Below are 20,937 nucleotides of genomic sequence, written 5' to 3'. Positions count from 1 at the left end.
GGGTTTTTCTGCCCAAATCCATCAGCACATAAAGACCCGCAAAGACTGACGCTTATATAAACCAACTTATCTGGCTTATATTTCTTATTGAAACTTATTGATAACCGACATAACAAATGCCGGACGGGCTTAATAGGTTCACCAATAATTTTTAATAATAATAATACATTAGTCCATTATTAAAGTAAGCAGGCATGTACTCATTTTGCATTGCAATAAGCCGATAGTCGTCCCATTGTTGCTAGGCCCGTTTAAAATTTGGATTACGGATAAAGGGATTAGGAAACCGTTGCATGTAGATATGTTTTATGGCTGTCATCAATATTGTGTATCGATCACGGGTGAAATACGCAAAAATCTATCACGAGTTTACTATCTGGATCCATTCGTAAACGGATCTAAATTTATTTATTGTATCGGTAGCAGTAGAGTGTAAACAAACACACTCGGGATGGCGGAAATCTAGTGATATACGGTGAATATTAAGGGTGTGTTTATCGCCACTTTAAGAACGATGTACATGCGCTGAATTCGTGGATTTACTGGATATAAGAAATAGTGTTTGAGATGTCATTTTAAGTGTATCCGTGGTTTTACACTAAATACCTCCGCAAAAATTGATGTGAGAATTTGCATGTTTAATAAAATACGAAACACTCTCAGAGATCCCACATCATTGAAATCATAATGAGTGTATAGCAGTGTACAGTAGCATAGTTCACACATGACGATACTGAAATCCAATGTACAATAAAGATCTGTATAAAAATTCGTGTACTTCACACATAGTGAAATAACGTAGAAAAGATTGAAGTAAGGATATATTATACGTACAGGCACCCAAAGGCCCATGCAGTACAATAATGAGAGTGTGAACCACTAAATCGCTCGTTGCTATAAGGAACCACGTGAGTGCCTCTGCCGGAAGGAGAGTGGGGGTGGAGAGATGATGGCGGGGCAGAGGGAGGGCTCCGGAAGGCCCTACACGGTGGGCTCGTTCCAGGCCAAGCTAAACCAGTTCGAGGAACTTATGAAGGAGATAACGCTGCAAGACCTGGAGGCGACCGCTGAAGAGAAGCGGCAAATGATCACAGGTATACATTCAACAACCCGTTCATGGAATTGAGTGAGCATCGGTCTGGGAAAACTGGGTTAAATGCATTTGCATAGTTTCGTCCCAGATCAGCCTTTGCAGTCTGCACAGGCTAATCAGGACGGCAGTTTAAACGGAAAATTCCATAAAAGCGGAAAGAGTCGTCCCTGATAAGCCTTTGCGTACTACACAGGCTTATCTGGGAGGACACTTTCTGCACATGCATTAAGTCCAGTTGTCCCAGAACGAGGCTCGAGTAAAAACACAATCGTGTCTCAATGTGAATATTTGATGGCTTAAAATGCTGTACGTGTACTAAACATATTGTTGTCGTGAATATTGGTTAAGAGAATAATTGGACTCCAAACAGTAGCACTTTTATAACTGCACTCTTTGGCCCTTTTGATAATCAATTTGTGTTGTTTTCAACTATTTTATTGTTCATTGTAATTAACTAACGTAGGTCATTTAAAGTTAGCTGTATAACCAGTGAAGCGTTTACAATTCGGGCTTGTGAATTCTAATATATGAGACCAAAGGCACTTGTCTGTTCCGTTTTCTTCGCGCTCAACACACACTGACCGTAATTGCAAACTTTTCAATCCATTTCGTCAAGCCAGATTATTTCATTGACCGCGTATTGTCTCTGATTCGCTATCGACCTGCCGTGGTGGGGAAAATCCACTTGTCATTCTTGGCAGCGGTCCCTCACACTAAAGCACGAAATATCCGTGCTTAATTAACGGAGGATTGGCCCGTATCTAACGCCTGTCATGATCGATAACAACATGAAATATCATCTCGCTTATTACAGATCTGTCGCGAGAATCAAACATTTTACAGGAAATTAGTATGTCGAAGGAAGAATACGGATAAGCTCATGGAATAAATTGCTTATCATATAAGCTTGATTAAGCCTGTTGTCGATGTGGTATTAGGTAGATTACAGTAAATTGATTTTGCTTGCATTAAATAGTTATTATTGTGTTCGGTATTTTCCAAACATACATTCGTCGTGATACAATACATAGCATCTTACGCGTGTACCAGGCATTAATATTTCCCCACCATTTAGTTCTTTACTTCCCCATTATAAAAAGAATTTAAAAAACCAGCATGTATTTATCTTGTCTGACATGCTTTAATTCGCCCCTTTACTGTCATACATCATTTCATTAACGTTATAATGACTGCATACATAAGCCAATGCCTCGCCATAATCTGCCGTTCTGATCTTTCAGTCGCACAATAGTGCACAGCGGAATATCCCATATATCGCATTGAAAACAGCCTTCATTATTTACCCCCACTGCGTTGAAACGGGAGCTTTAAGTGTATTTGTATTTGAATTCTATTGAAATAGTTCAATATTTATCTGTCTTATTGATCGATCATGTTTCCAACGAGTTTATCTATTTGTGATAAGTACCAGTATTAACTATTTATAATATATCCAGGTGATTTGATTTTGTGAAATGGTTTTAACTAATTATGTGAAACTCGTTGATGCCTACATGTATATAAACACACTGTTCATTATTTATCAGTGTATAAATTGTTATATTAATTATTTAACTATTTAACTACGCATGGTAGTTCATAGATGGATCTAATAATTTTAATATTTCCACTGCCATAACTTTAACTTAAAGGAAAAGTACAACATGCCTTTAAAATAAACATACCACTCGGTATACTTTCTAAACAATAGTTACTCTGTCTATTCTTGAAAAAAAAGGTATTTACCTGTTATGTTTTTGATGTGAAATATTAATATCATATACTTAAAGCGACGTGTTCACAGTTCGGCAAATTGACATTTTTGTCACGGATTCTTAAAAGAATATATGCTTTATTCAAGCAAGCAAACTAATATTCCTGACTTAGAAAAAATGGTCAAAATATATGTTCGTCTATTGATAATCATCCATCAGAATCGCAAAAATAATAAAGCGTTCATAATGCTTTTCATTTTATTTTCGATAAATGGTGGCGTTATACAGGATAACGTAACGTGCTGTCTGTTATGCCGGGTTCATTATATCCATGTATAAGCACAATCTAAAAACTTGGCATACTAAAATTCTATGGTGCTACTTTATGATTACATAATTATCACGGTCACGGTAATACATAAAAAACACATAATATGTGCCAACTTACTAAAAGAGGTGATCGATAGCAATGAAGAACGCAACAAGGGCGATAACTAAGCCATGATGTTTGTGATTAATACTCAGCTTCTAACAATGATTGAAGCTCCTCAAACATTTAGATTTGGTGACCGGTAAATGTAATCCCATCCCATAGAAACGCTCTGCTTAGATTTCTTGGAATTCAATTTTGCAATGCATGTCAGAGTTTTAACGTTGAATGCACGAGCATGATCATTTGGCATCAAGTTTTAGTTGTGAACATAACATGATTAACGCGGAAGAATGTTTAATTTTTGTCAAACATTTCTGGTTAGAAAACAGTTCATATCAACTCATGTACATTTAAATTGTTGATTTATATGACAGGTGTCATATAGCGGAATGAAATTAATTTTTGAAACACGATATATACACTTATGTGTCGAATGTTTGTGGTTTTAATGTACTTTGAATAAAGACCTGTAGTCAAACAGACATAAATTTACAGGGCGGATTACTAAATGGCATTTCAAGGGTGTTTCCTTTAATAAATGGACAGCCTTTTAATCATTGCAACGTGAGGGTTCTTTTTAAATAATACCTTTTTAAAGTAACTATTATTAAGTTGAAATCGCATTGTATGTGTTTATACGTTTAATGTATTATTATTATTGGTTGAAAATCGCATTGCAAATCGAACTAATTTCGGCTGTTGATAAACATTCGTAAAATGCAAGTACATTGTATTTATATATGAACAATTCAAACACTTTCAAGGACCGTAAGGCCTCATTCGTAATGCGACATTACGTGGCATTCATGCGTAGAGAGCGCCTCTGTATTACATTAAAAGTTCAACTCACATGTAACTCTAACTTCAGCATTTCGTGTCATTTGAAGCGTGTTTCTGTACTGGCATCCATATATTCAGCATTTCATGAATGCCATTTGCAGCGTGTTTCTGTACTGGTATCCATATATTCAGCATTTCGTGTCATTTGCAGCGTGTGTCTGTACTGTCATAAATGTATTCGGTATTTCGTGTTATTTGCAGCGTGTTTCTGTACTGGCATCCATATATTCAGCATTTCGTGTCATTTGCAGCGTGTTTCTGTATTGGCATAAATAATTTATATTCAGCATTTCGTGTTATTTGCAGCGTGTTTCTGTACTGTCATAAATGTATTCGGTATTTCGTGTCATTTGCAGCGTGTTTCTGTACTGGCATCCATATATTCGGTATTTCGTGCCATTTGCAACGTATGTCTGTACTGGCATAAATATATTCGGTATTTCGTGTCATTTGCTACGTGTGTCTGTACTGGCATAAATATATTCAGGATTTCGTGTCATTTGCAGCTTGTCTCTGTACTGGCATCCATATATTCAACATTTCGTGTCATTTGCGTCATGTTTCTGTATTGGCATACATGTATTTGTGTCATTTGCAGCGTTTTTCTCTATTGGCATCGATATATTCAGCATTTAGGGTCATTTGCAATGTGTTTCTGTACTGACATCCACATATTCGGTATTTCGTGTCATTTGCAGCGTATGTCTGTACAAGCATACATGCATTCAGCATTTAGCGTCATGTGCAGCGTGTCTCTGTACTGGCATCCATATATTCAGTAGTTCGTGTCATTTGCAGCGTGTTTCTGTATTGACATACATGCATTCAGCATTTAGCGTCAATTGCAGCGTGTTTCTGTACTGGCATCCATGTATTCGGTATTTGTATTCGGTATTTCGTGTCATTTGTAGCCTGTTTCTGTACTGACATCCACATATTTGGTATTTCGTGTCATTTGCAGCGTGTGTCTGTATTGGCATCCACATATTCGGTATTTAGTGCAATTTGCAGCGTGTGATTTGCAGCGTGTGTCTGTACTGGTATCCATATATTCAGCATGTCATGGCATTTGCAGCGTGTTTCTGTACTGGCATCCATATATTCAGCATGTCATGTCATTTACGGCGTGTTTCTGTACTGGCATCCATGTATTCAGCATGTCATGTCATTTGCAGCGTGTTTCTGTACTGGCATCCATATATTCAGCATTTCGTGTCATTTGCAGCGTGTTTCTGTACTGGTATCCATATATTCAGCATTTCGTGTTATTTGCAGCGTGTTTCTTTATTGGCATACATATATTCAGCATTTCGTGCTATTTGCTGTGTGTTTATGTACTGGCATAAATATATTCAGCATTTAGTCTCATTTGCAGCGTGTTTCTCTACAAGCATACATGTACTCAACATTTCGTGTCATATGCGGCGGATGAACGTGTATTGAACATCCCGTGTCATTTGCAGCGTGTTTCTATATCGGCATACATGTATTCAGCGGTTCGTGTCATTTGTGTCATGTTTCTGTATTGGAATACACGCATTCGTCATTTCGTGTAATTTGCGGTGTTTTTTTATCGGCATAATTGTAATCAGCATTTCGTATCATTTGCGGCGTGTTTCTGTATTGACATAATTGAAATCAACATTTCGTGTCATTTGCGGCGTGTTTCTGTATTGGCATACTAGTAATTGTAATCAACATTTCGTGTCATTTGCGGCGTGTTTCTGTATTGGCATAATTGTAATCAGCATTTCGTATCATTTGCGGCGTGTTTCTGTATTGGCACGCGTGTAAGCTGCTCTCTAGAAAAGCGGGGCTTAATGTATGTCCGCATAGGTTAATCAGGGACGACACTTTCCACTTTTATGGTATTTTTCGTTTAAAGGAAGTCTCTTCTTAAATGGCAATCTTGGGTGGAAAGTGTCGTCACAGATTAGACTGTGCGGACTGCACATGCTAATCGGGCACGACACTTAACGCGCATGGTACTGTAATAATCTGTTGCAGAAAACCTGCGTTATGACCAGTTCTGTGACGCCATACGGCAGCTGTTCGGCTCGGATATCAAGAACCATGACCTCAAGGCGCTCTACCGAAAGATATCAACAAACCCGGACGCCAAGGTCGACTGGAGCGAGGTACGACAACTCCAGTAGCGTGCAGATCTTCGTAAACATTTGGTCGTTGTTGCAAAAACATCTTTTGAGTATGAGCTACATTGTTCCAAACTCATAAACCTGTACTCAAAGAGCTATCTCTAATTACCATCATACTAAGAGGATTTTAATCAGCGATTTGTTTTAATTGTTCAAACATCATCTCAAAAGGACAGTGTGCCATACAGTACTGTATGCCTTTATTTTTAATTATCGAGCCTTTGTTTCCACGAGCATGACTTAATATACTAATTGTAATTGTATACTGTTCAAGATGATAAAACTATTTGCAATAAATTATTAAATATCGAAAGGGTCAGTGATCCGTAAGGATATGTCCGGGCGGACATACGAGTTAACATGATGTACACGTCAGCCTATTCGAAAATAATCGAGATGGCACAATCCCTAGTAGTTTAACTATTTCAAATTCCATATATGATTATTTGGTCGCTAAAAGTAATAATGAAATACACGGAACAACTGACACTAAATTGACTTATGTTTTTAAATGCTGTTCTATGAATATACAAGTGTGTCTGGCTAACTATGGACGAAAATTTTGGCTTTTATGGTATTTTTCGTTAAAAGGAAGTCTCTTCTTAGCAAAAATCCAGTTTAGGCGGAAAAAGTCGTCCCCGATCAGCTTTTGCGGACTTCACATGCTAATATGGACGAAACTTTGCGCACATGCATTAAGTCCAGTTTTTTTTAACGAGGCACAAATATTGTCCCCCCCCCTCCCTCTGTTAACTTACTGGGACGACACTGCGAACAAGCCCAGTTTTCCAAAATGAGACTTAAATATGAATACCCCTCCCCGTCCGTAAACGTACCTTTTTCATTTTCCGGTGGTACGTAAACTTACCCCCACTTAAATGTCCGGTTATACGATAACTTACCCCATATCATTTTCCGGTTGTACATAAACTTACCCCACATCATTGTCCGGTTCTACGTAAACTTACCCCACTGCATTGTCCGGTTCTACGTAAACTTACCACTGAATTGTCCGGTTCTACGTAAACTTACTACACTGACTTGTCCGGTCCTACGTAAACCTACCCCCATTGAATTGTCCGGTTCTACGTAAACTTACCCCACTGAATTGTCCAGTTGTATGTTTGCTTACCCCACAGCATTGTCCGGATCTACGTAAACTTACCCCACTGAATTGTCCGGTTCTACGTTTGCTTACCCCACAGCATTGTCCGGTTGTACGCAAATTTACCCCACTTCATTGTCCGGTTGCAGCTGTTTGGGTACATCCAGACGAGCGCGGAGGAGGCGGAGGAGATCATGGTAGGAGAGGAGGTCAGCATCTTCACCGTCTCCAAGAGACACCGGGTCGGGGAGGCCGCCGGTAGGTCGCTACAGATATTTTTATAAATATCGGGGTTAATTAAAAGCTATATATCAGCATTAAACATATATTTTATTCAACTGAGAATACATTTTAACGCTGCAAATAATCCCTAGCTTGTCTTGGCATTCACTACAAAGTAAGTTAAGTTCTTGAAAGTGGAATCTCTTGCCACTTTCTAATCAAGAACTGAGGTAACCCACTATTAGTCAAAATAATAAGGCCTAGATGTTATTGGTGGATTATGTGCTTATTTTTGCACGAGAATGAATCCACACTACCTATGTCATTATAAAGTAGTGGCTCGCAATGGGATTATATCTCACTGGTTAATTATAGCTCAATGTGAACCCTCCAGTCAATTTTTCTTAAAATCCTTGATAACAAGTATTGTGCGGTCGGAGACATATGCCCCTCCAAACAGGGCTTTGAACTAGTGACCCCAATTTTAAAATGGTCATCTACTGTCCAAGGCCAATGTGCATGTGAAGTATCAAGCCAATCGGTCAATTTGTTGACGAGTTATTGATCAGAAATGATTTTAACACTTAGTGTGATAGTGACCTTGACCTTTGACCTAGTGAACCCAATTTCAATAGGGGTCATTTTCTGTCTAAGGCCAATGCACATGAGAAGTATCAAGCCAATCAGTCAATTCACTGACAAGTTATTGAGCGGAAACGAACTGGTCTACAGACATTCAGACTGGTCCAACGACAGGTCTACCGACATTCAGACTGGTCTACCAACAGGTCTACCGACAGACAGCCAGCAAATCAATATACCCTTCTTCTTGAATAGGGGCATAAAAATACACAGACAATCTGCATCTTTTGTATTTTTCAACTTCAATTTCTTTTGCATACGCAGTAAACTGTGCACAGTTTCCTCCTATGCTATTGCATTCGCCACTGTTTTGAATTTCAATAAGTGAGTACTTCCCTTTTGTGGTAGCTTTAATTAAACGCGTCATATTTGATATATCAAAGCATTATATTTCGCAAAGTTGCATAGTTATGTCCATTTTAAATCTAAACAAAACTATTTAGAGCATGATTTAGATAAATAGGCATCTCATGTAATATGATCACTGGAACTCCAAATACTGATCTCCCTGTTTTCCTGCGAGACAAACTTTTCAAAGTTGTCTGCCCTAATGTCTCCTACTTCCCATCGCATCTCCCACTATTTAACTACATCTGCATGTAAGACACAAAACTTTCGACACAGTTGTCTCATCGGTTAAATTGATCCCATTGTGGACGTCACCACTAAAAGTTGATGAAAAACTTAAATAGAGATGCACTACTGTATTCGTAAGACAATACAATTGACAAATTCCTATTGCTGTATTTATTACAATGCATATTTTGGTATAGTTTATGAACAAGCAGAATGCATTTAGAGCTATTAATTATATTGACACAAGAACCAACAATTAAGGACAAGCTTTCTGAGTGGTTAAAAGCATTGTCACTCAAATCCCATCCACATGTTTTTTCCATTTTCTTTTTCAGGCGATAAAAAGCGACGCGACATCGTTCAGTGTTTAAAGTATGTGCCAAGCCTTGACAGCTACATATCCTGTTCACAGAAAGGTGCCTTAGCGCTCTGGTCAAGTAAAGTACGTCATAATGGCATCTTAACTATGAGTATTGCTCTGCGAAATGGGGCTAAATGCATGTGCCTTAACGGTAATCCCAAATTAGCCAGTGCAGTCTGCACACGCTAATTAGGGACATCATTTTCTATAATTATCATCTGGATTTTGTATGAAGAGACAACCTTTCAACAAAAAATATCAATAAAGCAATGTGTCTTCCCAGATTAGCCTGTGCAAACTGCACAGGTTAATCTGAGACTACATGTTACTCTCATGCATTAAGCACCATTTTCCCAGAGCAAGGCTCATATACAAACAGAAACATAGTGGTTTCTATATATTATATGCAAATATGCATCTCTTAATACAGATCTGGTTAATAATATTGAGATAATTTTTGTATGGCCAATATTGTTCCAGTTAATTTAACCCCACATAAAAAGTAGCACTTAATTTGCGTTTCAATACAACCATCTCATTTATTTAATATAGACTTATTATCATAAAAATACGACCATCTAGTAGTTGTTTAAAGCACAATTAAATATATCAGTACATAGATTGCGTTTATGTCAACGTTCACATGTGTGGTGTATTAAATTTGTACTGATATATATCCTTTTCCCATTCAGAAATATAAAATGGCAATATATTCAACCAGCATAAAACCAAAACAACCTGCGAGTAAGTCACAGGCTGATGTGGTTTAAATGCTGTTTGCTACTCATCTTTCAGTTGTAAATGAAGCTTTTAAAACTTGAATCTATAATAAAAGGTCTTTAATTTAATTTGATTTTCTAGATGATAATAAAAGTCAAAATGAAAGGGTTATACAATTAGTTGTTACATGAGGAATAAAAACTGTTTTCTTGCCATATTTGTTTTAATTGTCCAAGTTTGCAGAATGTTAGAATAAGAATGTTGCAAGGCTATTTGCCATACAGTATATATTCATCCTGTATTTTTATTTCAGTTGAAGCTGCAGGCCTGTATAGATATAAATGTAAGTTTTATTTTGTGATGTTTCTTTAAATTCAAGTTGTCGTCATTTATACTTATTTACATATTTTTATTAATGGACAAACATATAAATATGTTTATTATAGAGACAAACTGCTAAACTGCAACTGTTGTTTTAAAAATATTTCAACAAATGTTGGTTTAAGTTCTTGTTTTTAGTTCATTTCAATCTTCTTATCATTTTTTTTAGTTCATTTCAATCTTCTTATCATTAAGTTTAAATCGATGTTCTGGGAAAACTACTCCCGCTTGACCAATTCAAATTAATATATTTTTCCTCTTTATAAATGTTATTGTAATAATATCTTAATATTATCTTCTGTTAATAGCATACCTAAAGCAGTTGATTGTTATTATTTGATAATAACATTGTTGCAACCACCAACAATTTATTTCAAATGCAGCACTCAATTATTGTTCATACATGTGCATGCATGTGAGTTCAATCCAAGCTTCTTATTTAGAATAATAATATACAGGACATCACAGTAAGTCTTTACACTAAAATCAATCGCTGGCTAGAAATATTGACATAATTAGCCTTATTCTAGGAAAACTGACCTTTATGCATGTGCATAAAGTAGAATCTCGGATAAGCCTGTTAAGTACAACCAGGTTAATCTGGGATACCACTTTTCGGCTAGACTGAATTTTTCTTTATTAGAGACCTCCTTTAACCCTTTGCATGCTGGGAAATTTGTCGTCTGCTAAATTGTCGTCTGCTGAAGTTCTAAAATTAGCATTTTCTTCGATTTTTTTTCAAAGAATACTATCAGAACAGCAAACAGTTTGGATCCAGATGAGACGCCACGTTTTGTGGCATCTCATCTGGATCCAAACTGTTTGCAAAGGCCTTTAAGATTCGGTTCCCGCACTGAAAGGGTTAAATAAAAATTCTATAAAGCAGACAGAGACGTCCATGATAAGGCTGTGCGGACTGCGCAGGCTAATCTGGGACAACACTTTATGCACATGTATTTAGCCCAGTTTCCCGCGAGGCTCTAATGTACCCTGCTATATGTTCTGGATTCTGGATATTGTATGTACATATGCTTGATATGAGCTAGATTGGTCCACGACAGTTCAGGGTGAGTATTCTCTTGCAGAAAATATCCTGACACTTCTGATCAATTCACGTTAAGTATCTGAAGTTAATAATCTTGATTTAGTATTTGTTCCAAAACAAATCATTCATCTGTGATTTGTCCTTTGGATAATTATGAACTATGGTTTAACCCTTTCCCACTCAAAAGCAAAATGAAAATGGCTATGTGCAAACAGCATAAAACCAGAACAGCCTGCGAGTAACTCGCATTCTGTTCAGTTTTTATGCTGGTTGCTGCTCATCAGTATCTAAGGGTTGCAAATATAGCCTTTAACCCTTTGCATGCTGGAAAATTTGTCGTCTGCTAAAATGTTGTCTGCTAAATTTCTAAAATTAGCATTTTCTTCGATTTTTTTTCAAAGAATACTATCAGAATAGCAAACAGTTTGGATCCTGATGAGACGCCACATTCTGTGGCGTCTCATCTGGATCCAAACTGTTTGCAAAGGCCTTTAAATTCGGTTCCAGCACTAAAAGGGTTAAAAACTTGAACCAAGTCAGAAAGGTCTTGAATTAAATGTAACTTTCTAAGGGACAACACATGCATAAAAGTTTGTATCTTAGTGGGTAAGGGTTAATTAAGTAAGGATTAAAAAAAACTAGTAAGGCTTGGAATGTGATTGTTGTGTTCTTTATTGCATGGCTAATAATAAAAGTTCAGGACTGATATATGACAACATATAAGTAGAAAGTTCACAAGTGTCAGATAAATTTATTTGAGCTGCAGGAGTTAGTGACTAACTCTGGCATTGGATTCCATCATATGGAAAGGTCTCCCAGAGAAATTGTGTGCCTTTTTTTACATATTGTTTGTATGTGTTTTTAATATAATTACATTCTTAATGTTTGAAGCAAGCTAACCTTCAGGCTATTTAGCTTTTTACCAGTAGTTTGCAAAAGATGTGCAGGATTATTTACTCTTGCCTTAACTTAAACAAACACAATACAATATTATCATACACATGTTTTATTAAGGTACTACATATGCAAGTAAAATGCATAATATTATATACGGTATATTATACACCTGAAAAGATGCTAAAAATATTCTGATGAATGTGTGATGAAGTTTGCAAACATGTGTTCATTGCTTTAAGTGTTGGATGAACTTGCTAACTAAATATTGACTAAGTAAACATGTATTTGTTGATTCTGTTAACATTAAATAAGCAACCATCATAATAACTAAAAATGCATACCCAGTGGAAGATAGCATTGTGGCATAATGGTTTGATATTTGATCAGGCATTGTTTAAATAAGCGATCATTTAATAATCAATGTATTTACATAACTAAATACAACAGTTGTTGAATTAGATTGGAACAGAAAAGAACAGAACAAACTTGATTACACATAAACTTTACAGTTGCTAGTGTAAGACACATCAATCATACAATAAATACTTTATTAGGTGATCATTCACAAAGATTTTAATCCTTAAAAAACACAACACAGACATCGTAGAAAAAATGTTACCTTGAAAATAAACTACAAAAAAGCATGTTAATATTTATTGTATATTTCTGTATTTTACTGATTTCTTAGTCTGGCATGGATGTACTTGTAAGAGTGGGAAAAAAAATCCCAGTGTATATTTGTGGGATATAAGTGATATATATATACCTAGATCTAGGAAAATGAGGCTTATTGCATGTGCATAAAGTGTCATCCCAGATTAGCATGTGCAGTCTGTACATGTTATCTGGGATGACACTTTCAGGCTAAACTGAATTTTTTGCTAAGAGTTTACTTCCTTTAAACAAAATATATTAAAAAAGCGAAAAGTGTCGTCCCTGATTAGCCTGTTAGGACTTCACATGCTAATCTGAGCAGTGTCCATTATTTAGTGACTCGTAGCCTGCAGAATAACGAAGAAAATTCCCTTTATAGAGATTTCTGAATACACCTCGTAAATCATAGTTTGCTTGGACTAAGAAGTAATATTTTAGGCAACATACTCTGTAACAAAGATTCGAAAGTGAAGAAGCATACAATGTTGTAGAAAACTTATTATTCAGATCTTAATATACAATTAAACTTTTTGTTGTGCAATCGAAAGATACATTATTATACATTGTGATCCTTTATTTATAACAAGGAACCAATTGCCAAACAATTAGGCACAGTCAATACAGAAGCCTCATAAAACTATTTAGTGTAAATAAAAGTACATCCCAATTCAAATTAAATAGCAATACATTGAGAAAACATTTCAAGTACTCAATAGTTATGTACAAACAGGAGCGAAAGAACTGTAACATTTTGAGGCAGCAATGCAATGAAACCAAATAAGCTTGAATCACATATTGTCTTTATTAAAAAGCTCAGTCACATAGCGTCATATATTTGAACAGTGCAGATAATCATTCTGCAATGCACGAAGAAAAAGCTGCCACATGGTTTGAAAGGCCAAATTACAAAGTTGGATGTGTGTATCTATCTTTAGCCCCATAAAATAGTACAAGTTAAATTGCTTCAAATAAATAAGTATATATTATTTCTGGTTGCATCAAAAGCTATTTGCTTGTATCAGCATTTATTAATGCTTAGTTCATTAGTAACAATGAGTCATATTGTCTATCGCAAGTAATGATGCTGAGTGTTAATATTTGAAATGTATTTTGAGATGCTCGCTGAGAAAATGGGGCTTTATTCATGTGTGGAAAGATTAGTCCACGTTTAGCAAAGTGTACTCCTTGACTAGCCTGTGCCGACTGCACAAGCTAATATGTGAAGAGACTAAACACACGCATTAAGCAACAGTATCTCAGAGCGCGGCTCATTTATTTGTGTTGAGTGTAATTGATCTTGTTCTGAGAAAACTGGGCTTAATGCTTGTGCGTAAAGTGCTGTCCCAGATTAGCCTGTGCAGTCTGCACAGGCTAATTAGGGACGACACTTTCCGCTTAAATGGTATTTTTAGTTTGAAGGAAGTCCCTACTTACCGAAAATCAAGTTTAAGCGGAAAGTGTCGTCCCTGATTAGCCTGAGCGGACTGCACAGGCTAATCTTGGACGGCACTTCATGCACATGCATTAAGCCCAGTTTTCTCAGAACAAGACACAATTGATCTTTAACTATAGCTTTATTGTTTTGGAAGATTTTGTGTGTGTGAAAAAGATGTTAACTTTAGTGCTGAATTATGAAGAAGAAGCGAACCAGTAATAAATGATGACTGAAGTTGAATTGTGTTTGTTCTATTGTTTTTTGGTTATACATTTGCAAATAGAGCATTTCACTGGACAAAATTTAATATTGTTCCAAAATGCATATTCAGAATTTTCTGCGACTGTGCTCTGTCAAAGTGTATGCAATTACCAATTTTGATCATAAATTGTCGTCTTTACACAATACATAACGAGTATTAAGAATTTAAGTGTGTAACTATAATGGTATCTGATATTGAAATCTTCAGCAGTTACACCAGTTTCATGATCAGCCATTGATTTCTAAATAACGCTGGCAAAAGTCTTTAAATTGCCAACTTAAATACGTGCAACTATTTCAAGAAAATTGTAAGCCATGGTCACAGTGACGTAGTAGATATGGTCTCTGCAAGTTGTCACAGGTTTGATCCCCTCTTATGGAGTGTTCTTTTGATCTCCACCAAAGACACCAAGTTCTGGTTCTACCCAAGAAACAATCTCAAAAGCATTTCAATAATCCTTAAGCTTTCCTTGCAATTGAGCTGAAATAAATAGGTTTAAACTAAAGTGGTAAACAGCATTCATAAAAATTGACAAGTAAGTTTCACCTCTCTTATAGATAACAGTTTTCTCAGACTGGTTGTGATATTTCACCATGTCATGTTCACAGGAAGCTGCCTGGGTGACTGGTTGCGACTATTTACCAAGTATCAGACGGGCGGCTTGCTGCACAGAACGTAGCATCATCATCTGGGATAATCGGTCCAAGGGTAAAAACCAGGTACCAGTAGGTGCAGAATAAAGATGAGCCTCAATCTGGGGAAAGGGAGCCAAAAAGTTTCGTCCCTAATTAACCTGTGCATACTGCAAGGCTAATATGGGATGACCCTTAAAGGCACATGTATTAAGCCCTGTTTTCCCAGTGCAAGGCTCAAAGAGTTAATAAAAATGATTGCTCTGTGTTGCTTTAAAGTGTTCCCAGTTTTGGTGTACCAAGAAAGCTTAGTATGCCAAGCAGTTTTGGTGTGCTGAGCAGTTTTGGTTTTCAAAGCAGTTTCGATGTGCTTGGCTTTCAAAACAGATTAGCCCTTTGCATGCTGGGAAATTTTTCGTCTGCTAAAATGTTGTCTGCTAAATTTCTAAAATTAGCATTTTCTCTGAGTTTTTAAAAGAATACTATCAGAATAGCAAACAGTTTGGATCCTGGTGGGATGTCACGTTCTGTGGCGTCTCATCGGGATCCAAACTGTTTGCAAAGGCCTTCCAAATTCGGTTCCCGCACTGAAAGAGTTAGTTTTTCAAAGCAGTTTTTGTATGCCATTAGCACTATTGGGGCACCAAGGTTTGCCCTGTGGATAAAACACATGGAATCGTACATACTTATCAGAAGCATTTGTTCCAATATATTTGGAGCAATCTGGTGAGTTAAGTGTTGTCCAGAATTAAGTCCTGTGCAATTCGCACGGCTTATCCGGGGATGACACTTTCTTCTTAAACAAGATTCATGCTAATTAGATACTTGCTTTAGATGAAAAATAAAGTAACAGCAGACAGTGTCCTCCCTAATAAGCCTCTGCAGACTGCACATTCTAATCTGGGACAATACTTTTTCATATGCATAAAGCCCTGTTTACCAAGTGGAAGGCTCAAATGTACCATACAACTTTATAGATAGCTCTTACCTTCTTTGACCATTGTTGTTTACTGCTATTCCAGCACGTGTTTGCAATCAAGCCATTTGACCATTCCCCACAATGCATGGTAAGCATAGCCAAGCCTGGGGCAGTCCTAGAGGATCTGGTGCTGTTTGGAGACAACCAGGGCTATATCAACCTCCTCACACTGGCTGCTAAGGATCTCACCATGAAGAACTCAAAAGGCGGAGAAAAGAAGCCTGCAAAGGATCAAAACATTCTGCATGTGATCGAGCCTAACAGACTTTCTGTGTATGTATGACTGAATTCTGCATGTGATTTAGCCTAGCAGACTTTCTGTGTATGTATGCTTGACTTTGGCATGTGATTTAGCCTAACAGCCTTTCTATGTATGTATAACTGTATAATTATGTATTCATCCTTTTATATACTGTTTGCTTATGTCCACCTTCATAAATTCTTGCAACTCTAAAGTTACGCAATCAGCTGCAATTACCACAGTTTTTTTTCAGTCCTAATTTATTTTCTACAGAAGACCAGGATATCGATTTAGAGGTCTAAATTACTGTTTCCCATGTGCAATGAGCGGTGTCAGTTCTTCATCCCAGCAATATGAATTGCTAATGTGCTTTTTGGCATTTAGATAATGTTTTTCTTTGCAAAAATGATGGAATTATTTTAAGATACGATAATAAGACAGGACTTTTTCTTGGCTGAAAATATGTCCCTCATAATCAGTCTGGAAATAGGGAACATTTAAATAACCCATTTATATATATCAGGAAAGCATTTGTGCCATATGTGTTTTGTTCTTTTTTTTATTTACATGGTTTATATAACATATGGGCTGTGCTCTGTTAAAATGGGGTTAAATGCATGTGCGTAAAGTGTCATCCCAGATTAGTCTGTGTGGAGATTAGTCTGTGTGGAGATTAGTCTGTGTGGAGATTAGTCTGTGTGGAGATTAGTCTGTGTGGACTGAACAGGCTAGACCAGGACAACACTTTCTGCCTAAACTGGATTTTGGCTAAGAAGAGACTATCTTTAAATTAAAAATACAATTAAAGAAGAAAGTGTTGTCCCTGATTAGCCTGGGCAGTCCGCACAGGCCAATCTGGGACGACAATTTACGCACATGAATTAAAGCCCCTTTTTACATATCATGACCCATATGTTACAAGCACTACACCTTAGAAGCATTAACCACGCAAATAAAAAAAGAACAAAAAACATATAATCTGGGACGACACTACACACATGCATTAAACCCCCTTTTCACAGAGCACGGTCCATATAAAGGCAATGTCTGGCTGAATCACAATGTTGTCTTAGTGGGTGTGGGAGGTTGGGGCATAAACTTGTACTTTTACAGTTGTAACCCCTTAACCCTTTACCCCTTATAAACACACTTTGATGTGTTTGTAGTCCCTTAGAAAATCTAATCAAATTCAAAATCTTCTTTTCTAGAATCAAGTTTTAAAGGCTTCATTTAAAACCCTTAGATAATGATGAGCAGCAAACAGCATAAAACCTGAACAGCCAGTGAGCTACTCGCAGGCTGTTGTGGTTTAATGCTGGTTACATAAGCCATTGGAAAAGGGTTAATTTGCTCTGTTAGTCTACCATTTATGACCATGATCTTCCACTTAATTTATTAATTTTGTGTTAAAGTACTAAATTAAGTAAGCAAAGAAAGCAAAAACAAAGCAAACAACATTGGGCAAGTATCGAGTTCTGAGTGTTTTTATAAATGTATGGTCCGGAAAGGTTAGATGTACACCACTATGGGCTCACTAGAAAGTGGATATTTAATTTCTTTTAATCTTTGTGAAAATCAATTTAAAACAGTCTAACAAGCATTCTGTGCTTTCACTCTTGCAGACCGCTGGTGAAACGGAAAATTCATGATGACTGGGTGACATGTGTAAGTAGACCATTAGTCAAAATATTGGCTTTCTATCATTAATTATACCACTATAAGATAGCATGTTTTGACTAGTCAGCTTAATATAGCTGTTGATGTAACATGACAAAGATTTTCTTGAAGCATATTATGTGCAAAGAGTATTAACCAGTAAATTACGCTTGATCGGTCATTGTCGGCTCAGGAACTACTTAAAAGTACCCTGGGTACTCTTAAGTATACTACAAAGTGCCCAGGGATACAGAAAATATACTAAACCGTACCCACTGAGAGTATGGAAAGATATCTCTATGTGTTTTTTTTCTGTATTGGAGGTTACATTTTAGTATGCTTATAAAAAGTACCAGGGGAATTTATAAGGAGTACCTGAGCCCAAAACTACCAATTGAGCGTAAGTAAAAGAGGCAAGTATAAGAAGAAGCCGGATCTAGATTTTTTTTTAGGTTTAACGAGTTAACAATTTTTCATATTTAATAAGTGTAACTTACACAATGACACATTTATAAAGAGACTTGGAAGTTTGTACCACTAGATAAAAGAAATATACAAAGTGTACATTATGAGCAAAATGGAAGAAAAGTAGCAGAATGAAGTATATAACCAGGGACCTATACAAACAACAATGTGTTTGTATAGGTCCCTGATATAGCCAATGAGTCTTGGAAAATCGAGCTTTATGCAGTTTGCACAGGCTAGTCTCGGACAACTTTTAATGCTGTTATGAAAGTTTCCATTTAAAGGAAGTCTCCACTTAGCAAAAATCAAGTTAAGGTAGAAAGTGTCGTCCGTGATTATGCTGTGCAGTTCACATAGGCTAATATGAGAGGACACTTTCCACACATTCATTAAGGCCATTTTCTGAGATCAATGATCAAAATTTATTGCATGACAGAAACTTCTGCATTAGTGTTTCACCAGGCTTTCATTGAATTTTGTTTCCCAATTTCAGGTGAAATATTTTCCAGAACTTCACTGCTTTGCCTCCTGCTCTCCAAGCAGTAAAATATCCTTTGTCTTAGAGGAAATAGATCGCATTTATGACAACCAGTAAGTGCTATTACATTGTTTATCCATTTTTCACTCAGAAATGCACTTTGATGTGTTTGTAGTCCCTTAGGAAATCAAGTGCAAGTGAAGACCGGCTAGATTCAAGTTTAAAAGGCTTCATTTCCAACCTTAAGATACTGATGAGCAGCAAACAGCATAAAACCTGACCAGACTGCAAGTTACTCGCAGAGTGTCCAAGTTTTATGCTGGTTGCATAAAGCCATTATCACTTATCTTTAAATGACAAAGGGTTATGTATTGTCGGTGGGCTTTTGTGGTGTTAATGGGTCCGGGTTTGACAAACTTTAAATTATATAAACCACATATTTATTCTTCCTGACGTTTTTCTTTTGGTTTATATGTGTAGTTGTATCCGCCTCAAGATTGAATGCATGCTGTACTACTTCTTTAACATTGAAGAAAAGATATTAAAAAAAATAAGTTTAATTGTGCTTTTTTCTATACAGGAGTCTTTTATGGGAAAACCTTGTTGGATTATTGGGAGCAGTGGGAGGGGGAAAAAAGGACAGTTGCCCATGCAGCACAGTTTTTATTTCAACCCTTAAAGTCTTTTAGTTTTCATCTAATCTTAACAAAACTTTCTTAAAATGTGTTTTGAAAATAAACTGGACGCGTAGATTGCTCGCCAGCTTATTTGTAACAGGCACTTAATTGCTAATTATTTCCTTTTTTATACACAAATGAGAAATTGGACAGTTTCCTCTGTGTAACTCATACAATATCCATAAAATCTTCACTTAACTTTCTTGAAAAGTTAAATGATATGTTATGGAGGCCATTTACTAGCTTATTTGCAGCTGGCACTTGTCACAATCCTTGCCGTTTGTTTATATAGAAAATGCAGAGTTCGCTGTTTGAGCTCTTCTCTTTTTTGGCGTATCGTCGGCGTATCTTTCTGTCCATGACCTTGCAGAGGAATATAACATACCCTTATATCTTTCGTGTCTGTACATAGTATATGGAGGTTTTATGAAACACACTGTAACAGTTACAAATGAGCATGAAAAGTTAAAAAGCTATGCAACCAAAGAGAAACAAGTTGTTGACGCCATTTTAGAGAACTATCAATCATGTAGCTTAAAACTTGGAAAAAAAAAAAAATGAATACCGGTAGATTGAGGAGAAGGAAATTATATTACTTACTGGTCATGCCCAATATTGGGCAATTAAACTATATGGGTTGTGCTCTGTGAAAAGGGGGTTTAATGCATGTGCATAAAGTGTCATGCCAGATTAGCCTGTGCAATCCACACATACTAATCAGGGACAACACTTTAAATACTGGCTGTTGGCCGCTATAGCAAGGTAACCTATTTGCTCAGGTGTTATACAGAATGATTTTCATCATGGGGAAAATTAGACTGACCGTTGTAAATAGGTGACCTCTTTTCTCAGTTGACCACTATGTCAGATTGGACTGCATATGTTCAGCACTGAATATAGATCAGTTATTTTAGCGAGACTTAGACCCTGAACTACATGTCTTGGTTAATGTCCACTCTTTCCTGCCAATTACATACATTATTATTCCCTGGATATATCCAATGTATTTATCCAGCATTTTTTTCTGTCTGAATTTAAAAAAAGGAAACACTTAAGGGAAAACACAAAATGGCGTTCTGAAAATCATCTCATGACGTCATTAATGTGCATAAAGTAAACTTTCAGCTTTTAAAGGAATTTGTCAATTAAAGAAGCATTTTGTAAACTAAAATCTAGGCTGCAAGAGTTTTTCCTAATTAGCCTGTGCAATTTCACAGGCTTATCTGGCACTTTATGCACATGATTTAAGCCCAGTTTTCTCAGAAAATGGCT

General features: G+C 36.6%; 1 protein-coding gene across 12 annotated transcripts in view; it reads left to right on the top strand.

Annotated features, from left to right (window-relative positions):
* The first annotated feature begins 225 nt into the window (after positions 1-225).
* LOC127873113 (WD repeat-containing protein 64-like) overlaps positions 226-20,937 on the top strand; it is a 61,124-nt gene continuing 40,412 nt past the window's right edge. For 4 of the 12 annotated variants that reach the window (XM_052416757.1, XM_052416758.1, XM_052416762.1 and 1 more), the window contains exons 1-10: positions 231-1,094; positions 6,089-6,219; positions 7,492-7,600; positions 9,118-9,224; positions 10,177-10,206; positions 10,688-10,711; positions 15,146-15,256; positions 16,192-16,421; positions 18,012-18,054; positions 19,004-19,101. In XM_052416757.1, the coding sequence (XP_052272717.1) occupies positions 947-1,094; positions 6,089-6,219; positions 7,492-7,600; positions 9,118-9,224; positions 10,177-10,206; positions 10,688-10,711; positions 15,146-15,256; positions 16,192-16,421; positions 18,012-18,054; positions 19,004-19,101 (1,031 nt within the window). In that variant the 5' untranslated portion in view covers positions 231-946. Of the gene's footprint in view, positions 1,095-6,088; positions 6,220-7,491; positions 7,601-9,117; positions 9,225-10,176; positions 10,207-10,687; positions 10,712-11,290; positions 11,312-15,145; positions 15,257-16,191; positions 16,422-18,011; positions 18,055-19,003; positions 19,102-20,937 lie in introns of all 12 variants that reach the window. The other 8 variants (XR_008045979.1, XR_008045978.1, XM_052416752.1 and 5 more) reach the window with 6 other exon arrangements.

This window comes from Dreissena polymorpha, chromosome 3, assembly GCF_020536995.1.
Source record: "Dreissena polymorpha isolate Duluth1 chromosome 3, UMN_Dpol_1.0, whole genome shotgun sequence".
Taxonomy (NCBI): domain Eukaryota; kingdom Metazoa; phylum Mollusca; class Bivalvia; order Myida; family Dreissenidae; genus Dreissena; species Dreissena polymorpha.
This window is presented reverse-complemented; position numbering and strand designations above follow the sequence as displayed.